Source organism: Pisolithus orientalis, assembly GCF_024613125.1.
Source record: "Pisolithus orientalis strain OTSU chromosome Unknown F5J12scaffold_21, whole genome shotgun sequence".
Taxonomy (NCBI): Eukaryota; Fungi; Basidiomycota; class Agaricomycetes; order Boletales; family Pisolithaceae; genus Pisolithus; species Pisolithus orientalis.
Window position 1 is genome coordinate 325,031 of NW_026260802.1, and position 13,716 is coordinate 338,746.

At 44.3% G+C, this 13,716-nt stretch overlaps 2 protein-coding genes across 2 annotated transcripts; both read right to left on the bottom strand.

Annotated features, from left to right (window-relative positions):
* Positions 1-7,855: 7,855 nt before the first annotated feature.
* Positions 7,856-10,109, bottom strand: F5J12DRAFT_947886 (uncharacterized protein; the record flags this gene model as incomplete). Its single annotated transcript, XM_051749767.1, has 9 exons — positions 7,856-8,040; positions 8,108-8,200; positions 8,612-8,623; positions 8,684-8,791; positions 8,837-8,839; positions 8,966-9,042; positions 9,168-9,703; positions 9,812-9,964; positions 10,003-10,109. The coding sequence occupies 9 exons, from the start codon at positions 10,107-10,109 to the stop codon at positions 7,873-7,875; spliced, it is 1,257 nt and encodes a 418-aa protein (XP_051598608.1). The 3' UTR covers positions 7,856-7,872.
* A 1,533-nt stretch (positions 10,110-11,642) lies between these two features.
* On the bottom strand, positions 11,643-13,468 carry F5J12DRAFT_894173 (uncharacterized protein; the record flags this gene model as incomplete). The annotated part of the gene is made up of 4 exons (XM_051747717.1): positions 11,643-12,314; positions 12,548-12,783; positions 12,852-13,224; positions 13,289-13,468. The coding sequence occupies 4 exons, from the start codon at positions 13,466-13,468 to the stop codon at positions 11,643-11,645; spliced, it is 1,461 nt and encodes a 486-aa protein (XP_051598609.1).
* Positions 13,469-13,716: the final 248 nt, after the last annotated feature.

Genomic DNA, 13,716 nt, shown 5'->3' on the forward strand with positions numbered 1-13,716 from the left:
TTCCCACTTTTCATTGGTTAAGAGCATAGATAAACATGTGTAGGACATGAACAGAGTGCCTTGGCACCCTCCCAAGCCATCCTGCCTGAGCCCTGACATTGTGATGCCTGGCAGGGCCAACTCAAACACTCAAACCCCCTCCCTGCCCACCTGCCTGAGGGTGGCCTTTCCTTTTAAGGAAGTTCCCACGGCATCGCCACCTGCAAATTTTTTGAACTAAGTGTGGATACCTACAGTAATGGACCAGCACTTGTGCCAACAAATTTTAGTTGGCTCATATTTCATTACAACACAATATATACATAAATCATGAATGGGGAATACATTATTATATACTTTGGTAACCTCCATATGAATTTTGAAGTACATCAGGAATGTTTTCTGTGCTGTGGAAGGTGGCGAAGTTTTGGTTTCTTATCGCCTCTGCACCACCACTTGTGCCACACCAAAAACAGTAAATCTGTATTATGTAATATATAGCTCTAAGTGACACTGATTATCCCATTGCTGATTATCTAATGTTCATCCTTGCTCTTGCTGCCTTCATCATCATTGACTTCACTCCCATCCCTGCCCTCACCGTTGTCTGTGCTCTTGGCTGTAGGCTTAGTTAAAGGTGTTTCAAGTTTTCCTCGTTTTGGTTGATTCCAATGAGGCTGCCATTTTTCTTCCCACACTAAGTCCCTCTCTGCTTTCCAGCATTCGAGTTCTGCTTGGTATGCCTCATTGTGGGCCTTGTTACACTGTCACCACTCCTTATCTGCCTTTCTCCACACCTCCAGTGCCTCAGCTCAACTTTCCCTCTGCCTTTTCCTGTTTTCTCACTGAACTTCTTCCTCTGCAGCTGCCTTTTCAAACTTGAGAACATGGTTGTAGAATGCATCCCCAGTCAGTAGCCTAGGTAACCCATCACCCATAAGTTTTCCTTTCCATTTTTTCTTCTCCTTCTCCTTTTCTTCCTGGGCAGCTAGTTGACCCATAACTCTGTTGCAGTGCATGGACTGTAGCACAAGCACAGATTGCATCTCAATAGTGGATGCCTTGTATTGGTCTTCCCGAGCAAATGATTAGTGCAAGGCTTCTTGGTACATGTGCTCCAGTTCACTTTCTGGCTCTCGATCTAACAGTGCATGTCTTTGCTTTCAAGTAGGTGTCAATGGTGAGGGCTGGTACATGGGCAGCTGATCTGCTGAGGTAAGGGGTGTTTTGTCCACGAGAAATGATGCTGATGTTGATGTGAGTGCCTCTGTAGCTTCATGAGCCACTAGATGCCACTGTGCATCTGGTGATTCTCCACCTGATGTGTGCTGTTGAAGTTGATATTCATAGATAGCCTTTGATACTGCATGGACAGGACTTGACTGTGGGAGGGGCATGTGGCTGATGGCTGATGTTTCGTAGCTGTGTGCCATCATTTCCGTTGACACAACATTAGGGTTTAGTGGCCAAACCCCGGTCTTCCGGAATGCTGCCTGAATTGTTTCTGGAGTGAGGGCTTTTCAGTGAGCCCTGGAGTAGATGGCCAAGAAGTTTCCCTTTCCAACCTTCTGACATGTGTCTTTCATATACTGATCACATTCAAGGGTCCAGTAATGCTTCAGCACTCTGAAGATACCCACATCTAGCCCTTGATAGATGTGTGTGGTGTGGGCTGGGTAGCAGAGTATGTGAATGTTGTTTTCCCTGGCATAATCTAAGAATTCTTTTGTGTAATGTGAATTGTGTCCATCAATGAGCAGAAGATGGGCATGGCCATTTGCCTTGGCACGGGTTTTCTGATCAAAGTCCTCAATCCAGAGATGCCCAATTACTCCATCTGTCCAGCCTTTTGGGGAGTGCACAATGCTGAGAAGGCTTCAAGTCAGTGTGATGCCACTAGAATAGTCTTTGACAGTACTAACCTTGCATTCAAGGTATTATTTTGGTGCCATTCTGTTGAGAAGTGTTGACCTTTATAAATCACAGTAGGTGGTAACTCCTCTCCATCAGCACAGATTGTCACCATGACAGTAATATTTTCATGATTCCCATCCCGTTGCTGGTGTTGTAGTTTAGCCCCTGCAGGACCCAACACCTGCTCTTTGACCCCTCCACCTGGTTGGAAGCCTGTCTCATCTGCTGCCCATAGGCAATCATGTTTGATTTGGTACATCTCCATTGTATCCCTGAGAAGTTTGAACTATTCCTGGTGTGTGTTTGCATTGACAGCACGACAATGATTGGAATCAAGTGATGAACTCCAGTATCGACCCAACTGGGCTGAATGTCATTCGACAAAGCAATATGTCCAATTCAGGCCAACCCCTGACTCTGGGAATCTCTCTCCAAGGCGTGTATGCAAGATTGTGTTGACATGGAGTCATAGTGAATCGTGATTGAGTGGGAAACCTCATGCTGCATAGTCGAGACAGAATGTGACCATGTTCTTCTCCTCTTCTTCAGTAAGCCAGGCATTCATTTCCATGTTGAACTGATGGGAACTCCTTCCACCCTGCAGTCGTCGCTGTACTGTGTCCCTACTTACCCTTACATATTTCTGTTTCTGTCTCCATTCTTCTTCTACTTTATGGCAGATTGCATGGACACTTGCCCTTTCAGCATCTGGTTTCTCCTCCTCTTCCTTGCATAGCTGAACAGCCTGGGCAATGGCTTCCTCCCACAACTCAGATTGGATCTGCTTCTTCTTTGTCTGAGACAATGCACAGCCTGGCATGCTGGCAGATCAAAAACTTTTCAGCTCTATTGCATGACTTCTTGTGGATGTCGCTTAATTGCTTGTCACCATTTTAAGTTTAGTGCCCTGATAAAGGTGTGATACAAGCATAAAGGACATGCTTCACCAGCATCCCTCTGGCAAGTCTCATGTGTGCAGATCATATGTAGTTGTAGCACATGCTTGTAGGTGATACTGTAATGAACAACATATGACAATTCCAGAGTAGTGTGACAAGTGCTGGTACACCCACCAGTGATATACTCAAAAAACTGCAGATTTTACACTTTGATTTGAGCATTGTGAAACATCCCACAATAAAACAATCCATTTCTTTGTATAACATTGCTCCTTACTATAATATATCATTGCTACATACACTATACAGATGTTTTCATGTGTGTGTGGTGTTGTATTTCATATTGATGCAAGTGCTGGTGGGTGGCACAAGTGCCAGTCCATTACTGTATATGTCCCAACTTTTTCACACACATCATGAGACATTACAATAGTGGTGCTCAAGGTGGCTTTGGAAGTGCCCTGGCAGTGCTCTGGAAGTGCTCTGGAATCACACTCTGGTCAGCTGCTGCTGCTATAAAATTTGACTCTGATGTGCCAGGCCCTGTAGCACTGCTTGACTAGCAATACATGGTAGTTACTTATCCTGGAAGATACATGTCAAATAACTCATTAAACTTGTTGTATTAATGCATTGTACATGATCAATAAACATCTACCCATCATCCAAGAGCTACCAGATGCCCCAGAAATCTGTCCACTGTGATCTGCTCAAACAGCTGGATGAGACTCACCTTCATGTTGCAATAGCAAGGCTTGAAAATGCATGATGTGGAGTTGATGGTAGCAACTTGGAATCTATGTCAACATCACTGAGTTCAGGCTCCAGCAGAGAGTAGTACAGGGTTGAGGGTAATACTAAATTGATATTCTGACTGGAGTTCCCCACAACTCTCTTCTTCATCACTCTGCCATTGTTGGTCACTCTGATCCTGTCAGATTTTGAATCCAGTGCCTCCAATGACACAGACTCCACAGCTGAGCATGATGGGCATTACACTCAGCTGCTAAATGCAATCATTGCTCTCAGAGATGAAGTAGAGCACACAAGTATTCTTGAGAGACCTGAGATGCCAGTGAAGTGGGCATCTCAGCTGTGCCTCCTTGACCATTTCACAGATCATCAACTCCACCTGTTTTGAAAGTGCCTTCATGTAGACCCACCAATTTTTGACTGCATTCTGGATCAGATTAGTGGACATGCAATATTCCAAAGCAATTCTGAAAACTGTCAGCTGGCAGTCACAGTCCAGTTGGAAATCTTCCTTTTCTGTGCAGGGCATTATGGAAATGCAGTGTTGCCTGAGGATGTAGTGCGGTGGGCCAGTGTTAGTGTTGGCTCAGTTGTCAATTGTATGAACCATGTGATGGTAGCTATACTGGATGAGCACAATAGATTCATCAATATTCTGTCTGAAGACTCACAGGAGATGGAGAGAGTGTGGGTTTTCACTGAGTCATGCACCTGTTCAGCCTGGAGGAATGGAGTGTTTGCTGCTGATGGTTTGAGTATTCCCCTCTTTGAGAAACTACATATCTTCAGGGAAATGTTCTATGATAGAAAATCTAGGTATTTGTTGAACTGTCAGGTGTGTACTCAAACACTGAGTGTGAACAGCAGAAGAAACTTACCAAGATAGCTTATTATTTTGCTGCACAATCTTGTTGTGGACTATGGACTTGGACATCCAGGAAGCATCCATGATGTGTGGGCCTTCCAGGGGACTCACATCACTTCAAATTCTATGCAGTTGATTCCATGTGATCATTGGATGGGGGTGGACAGTGCATACCCATCAGAGACATGGTGTGTCATTCCCTTCAAAAAGCCTAAAGGTGGGAGATTATCTTGAGATCAGAATGTGTATAACAAGTACCTTTTGTTGGAGTGAAATGACCCCTGTCCTTACTTGGACTTAGGCATGTGATCATGTTGCTTACATAAGCTGTTAGAGCACACCCATACACTAGTAAAATTTACCTAGTCCCTCAGTAATTCTACATAGGTAGGTTATCCTTACTAACTTGTATAGTTCCCTACAGGTACTATACTCAATAAAGTAGCTTGACAGACTACTGAGGTTCCCTACAGATTCCTCTCTGGGTTTCCCCTCTGCAACCCCACAAACTTCTTCACCTTTCAAAGGTACACACCTAGTTTTGCCATAGTATATGTGCTGACAGCTTTGGAAGATCCATGTATGAGTTGAACACACATTTGCTGCCTTGAAAGGGTGCTTTCAAAGCCTCTGTGAAGTGCACCTGAAAATCTGGACAGAGAAAGATATGAAAGTCACCATTTACTGGGCACTTTGTTGCATCATCCTGCACAACATGATCATCTGGTTTGAAGAGAAAAAGGATGATACAATTGAGCATTCAACTGACTGGGTGGTCAATGAAGGAAGTGGCCTTAATGATGGGGATGGAATTGCTGCAGTGGAGGCTGTGGAGACTATTGGTCAGTGATTTTGAGAGAAGCTGTTGGATCAGTTGTTTCAACATCTCAGACAGGAATGAACCAATTAATGGCAGTTGTGGGAGATGGCAGTATTAGCAAGATGAAAAAAATACATTCACCATGTGTACATCTTGCAAAAGAATAGTGGAAACATGGATATGACACAAGTACATAGTGGGAATGTGCCAGAGATGGATACAGTGGGGAAGTGTGGGGTAAGAACTCAGCCACAACAAGATAAACCTATGCAGCAGGAGGGGTTGTGTCCAAATTGGCCCTCATGAGTTTTGCAAGCTCAATTTTGAGGTGAAGCATCTCTGCTTTGCTGTTGAAGGTGATCTCCTGGGCCTTCATCAGCTGGATGTTGAGTTTCTTTGCCTCCAACTCCAATTCCATCCTAGTTGCCATTTCCACCTGCTCTTTCATCAATTCCTCCTTCCTATGAAGATATTCCATTTTGACCATATAGCATTTAGTCTTCCCAGAAGAAGAAGAAGCCACTAGCAACTTGGCTTCATGACTCAAGTCAATGACCTGGTCTTGAAGCTGAGACTTGCCACATTTAGTTAGTGTTGAACTTGGCTTTGATGATGAGTCCCAGAGGGACTGGCTAGGCTTTCAGGAAGAGCTACCAGAGGAGTCAGATGTTGTTGTAGAGGTGATACTTGCAGATGAAGGAGTAGGGCAAAGATATGGTGAAGACCAAGAGAAGGCAATTTGGCTATCCAATGAGGGCATATGACCCCTTTGCAGGAGGGAGAACCTAGAGGGGAAATGAGAGTCACTTGGCATTGAAGGCCATTGTAACTAGCAATAACTTGTCAGTAAAATTTCATTAACATTGCTCTGAATGAACATGAACATACCTCATCACTCTGCACAGATGCAGAGTCCATGTTGACATCAGGGGACTCATCACCTCTGGTCTGCTCATCCCCAAAACCTGGCATTGCCTCATCAAACCCAGCTCCACCATCTTCTTCACCCTCATTAGTGACTTCACCACCAGCTTGAGATGGCATGTCCTGCCCAGCTTCCTTGAGTTCCCCCACTGTTCCCCCCACACCCATGCAATAACCTGTGATCTCAGCCCCAGAACCCAAAATATTCTTCATATCAAGTGTCTTGTTTTGGATAACTGCTAAGAAGCCCTCTGCATGGTTTTTGTTCAGCTTGGAGTTGAAGGGCTCAGGATCAAATGATGGGTTCCCCTGCCAAATGGAATGTAAGTTGTTATACCAAGGAAAACTGTTGAGAATGACATCTGTATGTACACATAAGCCCCTGCATTCTTGTACATTGGTCATGTAACATACCATGAAGGTTGGTGAATTTTGGATGGCCAGGTATGATGCCTTCCCCAGACTGTTTGAATTGTGCACAGCACCTTTGATAGCTCACTTTCAGCCTAGATGATCAGAGACTCATGTATTGAGACAGTTGCCCATGCTGACTTGAAACTTGGCAGCACTCACTGTGTACATGTCCTTGTAGGCACTGTCATCCTTGAAAACAGCTTGGGCAATCATCACTTGGACCTCCTTGTTGTGGCCCACTGGTCTCTGAGTCAAAGTAGATGATAATGATGGGGGTAAGTTGCCTGAGTTTTTGTGGCTGAAAAGAATCCTGCACTTTGCAGAATGGCTAAGAAGCCACTGGACAATTATTTTGGTATGAGGAGTATCCCAATTGATGTTTTCTGGGTGGGTACTTTCCATCAAGGAGTTGGCTGCCAGCTGCTTGTTGGATGCTGGGCCCTTCCCTTTACTCCCACTCCCAGGTACTTGTGAGGATGATCCACCACCAGTAGTCACAGTTACAGAAAGCCTTCCTCAATGAGCTTGTCCACTTGATGAAGCCATGGGTGTTGATAAGAGTACCTGCAGGTGAGCAGACTGTTGAGGGTGTCATTGATAGGGAGGCATAATTTTCACACTCTGTCATGGCATTGCTCTTGAATTTGCCACTTCCAGAGTGCTTCCAGAGTGCTTCTAAAGCCACCTTGAGTGCCACTAATGTAAGTTAAGGTCCCACTTTCCCACCCTGCCTTCTAATGCATGCTAATGGCAGAAAAGTTTATGAAGATGATGTTATAATGACATAAGAATGATGGTAGGTTTCATCATCACTGCCCAATGTAGTCATTATATTTCCCTTAAAAGGCTATTTAAGGAGAGAGCATTGTAAGGCATTATGACAAGCTCTGTCACCATCAACATGTTGACACTCATTATAATTTCATATTTATCATTATGATGCTACCTTCCACTCTACCAATGTCAACTTGGGTCAATGTAACATTTTTCTCATTCTCATTCTTTCATTCTCATTGTGATTCCAAAACATTTTTTTTTAAAAACATGAGTGTGCATGGCATTGACTACACTGTACTTAACCACATGGATATAGGTCATAGTACCCAAACTTGAGGCTAATATAAGAGGATGAAACAATGATGTGGTGATTCCAAGCAGGTGCAGGGTATCTATCAGGGAATAAGGAGTTCATAGCATGTAGGACTTGAGGAATCTGACATGTTTGATTGGCATTGAGTTAGTGAGCTGTAGTAACTTAAAGCAGCAGTGACCACATACCTGCACTGCCAAGACCTCACTGCAAGTCAGACAAATAGCAATCCTGGACCAGTGCATGGGGGGTTGGTTGGCAGCATGACAAGTGTGCACAACGGCTGGGTATAGGAATACTGGGGATGATTGAAGGGAAAGGAAGTTGGCATCATCATCAGTGTCAGTGGTGATTCCATTTCATCATTTGGGGCAGTGGGGAACTGTCAACATTTAACAAGGGCTAGTTAATAATAATAACTTGATGGCACAATGGTGATGGGTACTTACTGCTGCAATGGTATGGGTGAAACTGCCTGGCAAGTTGGCAGTACAGATGATACCCATGATGACAGTCATGGTAAGGGTGTGGAAGCAAGGAAGCTGTGTGTATATATTTACAGTCCATTGGATTATATAATAATTCCCATTGGCTGGGTTTCAATACCTTACATTGACAGACAAATTGGCTCAACACTTAGTACAAACATTATTGTTGTCTAGTTTGCATAATAAAAATGTATGGTAATCTACATGGGGTGTATGACTATGAAAATGTACTAGTAGATATGTACCAGTCACCTGGGGAGATGTCCAGCAAGAGACATAGGTGCAAACAAGAAAAATCTCAACCCCCATGATCAGGATGTACTGTATCAGCACCCATGGTGAGTTGTGCCATTTCAGGCAGGCCTCAAAGGCAGCCATTATGGAGATGTTGGGCTATATGCAGGAGAAACAGGACCTGGTAGGAATAAACTGCTGCAACCTTGCTAATATACAGAAGACACTTACACTGGGCAGGAGCTGTGAAAGAATCAGCAGTCAATACTGGTGGAACTGAGGTCAGTGTTGTCAATAACTCACAGGCCAGAAAATAACTTGGAGAAGTTGGAATATTTGGGTGAGGAGGGTGACACCAGTGACATGGGTAAGTACTTTGGAGACAGGGGTGACATTTGTGTGGCTGCAGAGCTGTGAGTGATGTAACTACAGATATGACTGAGTTAAATTACTTACAAGCTGGGGGGAGGAGGCAATGAGAAAAGGAATGATCAGTAGAGTGAGTAGGAAAAAAATAAAAGGCCACACTAGGCAAATCTGGCATGAAGTTAGTGACCTGTTTGCTAACAGATAAACATGACTTACATCTTGGAGACAAAGGATGGGCCAGTTGGTGAGTACTGCAGAGATGTGGGATTGAAGGAAGGTGGTTGCAGACTGTACTGTGGACTGGTTGGTGAATAACAGGGAGACATGAGATTGAGAGCAGGTGACATCAGGAAGTATGTTGGAGATGTAGCCCCTTGGCTTCTGTTGTAGAATGGGGATGTTGCATGTACCAACATACAAAATGGTGAGGTCATTCCACTGTATGGAGATTGAGGGACATAAGGCAATGTAGGTGAGTATGCATTGGGAGAGCTCAGACTATGCCCAGGGGGGCTGGTGGGTGACATGTCTCCTGCACCCAAAGGACTCTTCCCATATCCAAGGAACAAAAAGTTGGCAGGATCTTCTCTGCCATTGATGGCAAGGGGTGAGAGGGCCACTGACCTGCCCTTGAAGTTACTCTCTGACCATGCAGGGGAGTTTGTGTCATATGGCATCATCACTACTTGGCTTGGTGTCATACTGCAGTCCATGTGAGCAGTAAGAATATTTTGCACCAGCAGATGATGATTGACAATGGCATCTTTAAGTATGTTGATATCCAGTGTGACATCAAAGGCACCTGTACCCATAGGTGCAAGCTGGCCAAACATAACCTTTTTTGCAATACCATGACAATCATTATTTTCACCAATGGCAGCAGCTTCTGTTGGAATCTCCACCATTTCCTCAAATGAGCAATGCATCAGGGCACCAGTATCAGGATAGTTAATACTGTGACAGGTGATTTCCATGAGCATTCTGCATTGGGTCAGGAGGTCACAGGGCAATGCCAGGTGGTGGTAATTGACATATGAACCATTGAATTTGAAGGCTGCTCACAGTTCCTTCATGATTGTTGCACACATGGCTTCAACTCTAAGTGTGGCAAAGCTCTCAATGCAGTTGTTCAAGTACATGGGACTAAAGCTGATGCCTGGAATGCACATTGCTGCCTTCAAGTTGACACCATCAGTCTCCAAAGCCCACTCCTTCCTTGTCTTGTCTTGATGCTCACCTCATCATTGGCATACATCTTGTAATGCTCCAACAAGAATACTTGGTGAACACCAGATATACTCCAGGTAGTGAAGAGATGCATCTTGAAGCTCTCAGTGATGTGGATGGCAACATATGCCATGGTAATTAGTTTCTGACCAACCATTCTAGCATGATCAAGCACCAAACAAAGCAGCCATGGTGACTGAAGGTGGAGCTTCAACTTGATTTCCTTGTCTGGAATGGCAAAGAAGGATTTGACAAATGTGCAGTGGAGTCTTCTTCAATAATGGTGGACATAGGGTGGGGGTCATACTGGGTCTTGACTGTGGCAGTGACAGTCTGAAGCAATGCACAAGCAAGCTCTTGCTACACATTCTTCACCAACATCCTGTCCTGGGCAATATCCCACTCCAAGTACATGGAAAGCAAGGGTGTTTTGATATTGGTGGAGTTTGTGATCATGGGGAATGGGGCAGGCACATTGTGGGCAGTCCTCAGATTTAGTAAGTGGGGAGGGTTAAAGAGATGAAATGAATGCTGGAGTAGGAAGATAGGGGGAAGTATGTGACTGAGAAGACTGAGTACTAGAATTATACAGTAGCCAGCAAACCAGAGAGTGGGAAAATGAGGGGGTCCCCCCTTGGGCAAAAGCATGTATAGTGGGACTGTGGAATGAATCATGTGCAGTGCAGAAAGTCACAGAGAGTTGGCTGGGTACAGAAAGCAAGTAAGGAAAGGAAAGGAGATAATGGAGAGTACAACTGCACCCACAATGATCCAGGTGACAACAAAAAATGAAGAGACAGGGGGAATGCAAAGGCAGGCAGTCATAAAGTCAGATCTGGATACTGAATATTGACACAACACAAGCATATTTCATTTTTGACATAAGTTCAGTGGTGAGCATACCTAGCATGTAATGAGGAAGTGGAGAGGAAGGAGCCTTGAGATCATCAGCATACAGCAGCAGAGAATTCTGGTATGTATGGCAGTGTCACTCTGTGCATGGGTGTGGTGAATATCATATGGTGACAACTGTATATTGATGGAACAGAGCTCATCAATCTTGAGGAGTCTCAGAGGTCTGATGGTCCAACATCAGACATGAAAGGCAAGCCTGAGGCAATGTTGTAAGTGGGAGTTTTCAATTTCTAGCAGTGAAGATGGTGCATCAAGTACTTATGAGGGGTTTTCCAATCATCTGAACCTGGAAATAGCTGTGTTGGAAGACAAAAACCCTTGATGCCAATGCAGCTTGAGAAAAATTTGATGGGGGAGGAGGAAACCATATGGACCTTGATGTTGGGCCAGGGGAGGATGGTAGTGCTACACTGGTGCACATTGCATGAAGTGAAGGGTAAGACACAGTCCTTGTGTGGCAAAAGTGTTGGGTGGCATTGCATTGGTAGAAGATCTCGATAGGGGAGGAGGAACATGGGTGCTGACAAGGCATGCTAAACACACTTAAAGTAATTCAATGTTATTGCTTAGCAACATGTCCATGCTTGACCACAGAATCAATTGTACACACAACAATCTGTATAATACATGACTGTAGACTATTTTAAAGTAACATGGCAGTGTAATACTATGCTGGAGACCACATGCAACAAGCAAAATAGCACCTAAGAACAATGGAGAAACTGCTATGAAAAGATCATAAGCATTGACATTATTTCTTGGTCTTCAAGACCTTTCCAGCATGGGTAGTATTATGTGTGGTGCACTGCAGGGGTTCAGGCAGGTCAACAATTGTTTCACCCTTGGCAGCATGTGAGGATTCTTGTTGTTGGGTGGCTACAGGGGTGATCTTTCTGCAAGAAGTAGGTGCCATGGTTTGTTGACTTGAAGCCAAAGACAGTGCAGGTGTAGTGCAGGTGCTGCTTACACTTAACTGACCAACCTCAAGTTGTAGCTGAGAAACCATGGAAACAGAGAGTGTGTTTCCATGACAGCTAGAAGTGGATGAGGATGAGCAGGTAGCCATGTCAAAGCCCCACAGTGAAGCAGAAGGAGGATTCAGGAATGCAGGATTGACAAATGTGTTGACAGTGGGAGAGGTGGGAGCTGTGACATGAGGTGTAGGATTCTTGATTTCAGACAACATCTCATCTTCCTGAGTACATGGCTGGGCAGTGGGAGGAACTGGAGGAACTAATGACACATTCTTTGACTGTGAGTCTTTACCAAACACCTCACAATTCACATGATCAAAAACATGGAGAGCCCAATTGCTTTTCTTTGAAAGCTTTTCAATGTAGAAGTCATGGTCAGAGCTGTACAGAATGTGAGTCTCCCCACTGATGGAAGAGAGCTCTAAATCTGGAGACACTAGAAAATGAGCCTGTAGTAGTCATCAACACTGAGTACCTCTGTGTGAATATATAAAATAAATACCAAAGTTGCTGCACTGGATATCAAACCACTAGTAGCACTGTTTATACCTATATGCTGACCCCTCACTTTTGGTCATCCTTGTTTGTGGTCAGTGAGACTTGCTTTGCCATTGATGAGGGCATGAATTATCTGAAGTGGAGATCAGCCATCATATCATGTGCAAGATAACAATGCACATACAAGGGTGATAGCCAGACTCATGAGAAACTTGCTAGCAACCATGTTGTCATTCTTTTTGAAAAGAATTGGAGCAAGATGCATGTATTCACCAATGCCATCTTTCTTCAGTAGAACCTGAAACTTGGGATCTTCCTTCCTTCCCAAAGGACGGCCAGAAAGGTGGGTGGGGTCAAGCCCATATGGTGCAAAAACAATGCCAGCACAATCTTTAATAGCCCTCAGGATGTTGGACTGTTCTTGACTGAGAGCACTCATAAACTAAGATCATCAACTGAGCTGAATGCTAGTTGAAGCATGAAAGCACTTATGATAGATCCAAACTGCTTATAGGTCTCCATGTGCTTATGGAGAGAGCTGGGGACTACACTGTAGAGTTCTGCTACTGCACCATCAAGTTTGGCCTTGGGTGATGTCCAGTGAGTTGGGCTGTGTGGATCAACATCCAGCTTTGGTGTCAGTGGAAAAAGGCCATCTGGGACCCAGAAATTGTAAAGAAGGGCATACTGCTTTGCTTCCTTAGAGATACTGGCATCAATACTCAGGCTTTCTGAAGTCTTGCTCAGAATATGATTGCACTTGTGGGTGGAAAGAGTTGAAGACAGACTATGGAGCTCCTTTTGTACACTGTGTAGCTCAACACATGTCTCAGTGTAAGCTTTCTGACCAATCACAAGGGCCTAATAAGAAACAGAGTGAAGCAGCATCAGTCATGAGTAAGGAAAGAACCAAGTCAATACTCACCTTTTGCAGCTCATGGACTTCAGCAGTTGGCCCTGGATCATGTAAAACCCTTTGCATCTGTTCAAAGTCACTGGCTTCAGAGTTGTCAGTCTCCAAGGAATCATTGTCAGAGTCATTGTCTTCTCTATCAATATTAATCTCCTCATTCAAGAAGAAATCATCATTGCTCAGCTGGGGCATGGGGGATGTGTTTGCACAGCAGACAGAAGAGAATGACAATAAAAGGCACTGGAATGTTGTGAAGACAGGGAGGTTGAGAGGGATGTGGCACCAATGGGTTCAAGATGTGAATCTCACCTCTTTTATAAGCATCACACCCATCACTGTCTGATTCTGGAACTAAAACCAAGCTGCAAGAGTGAGTCACTAGTGTGATCACCACACCATTTCAACATGTTGCATGCTGTAAAAACACTCATTGTGTGCCA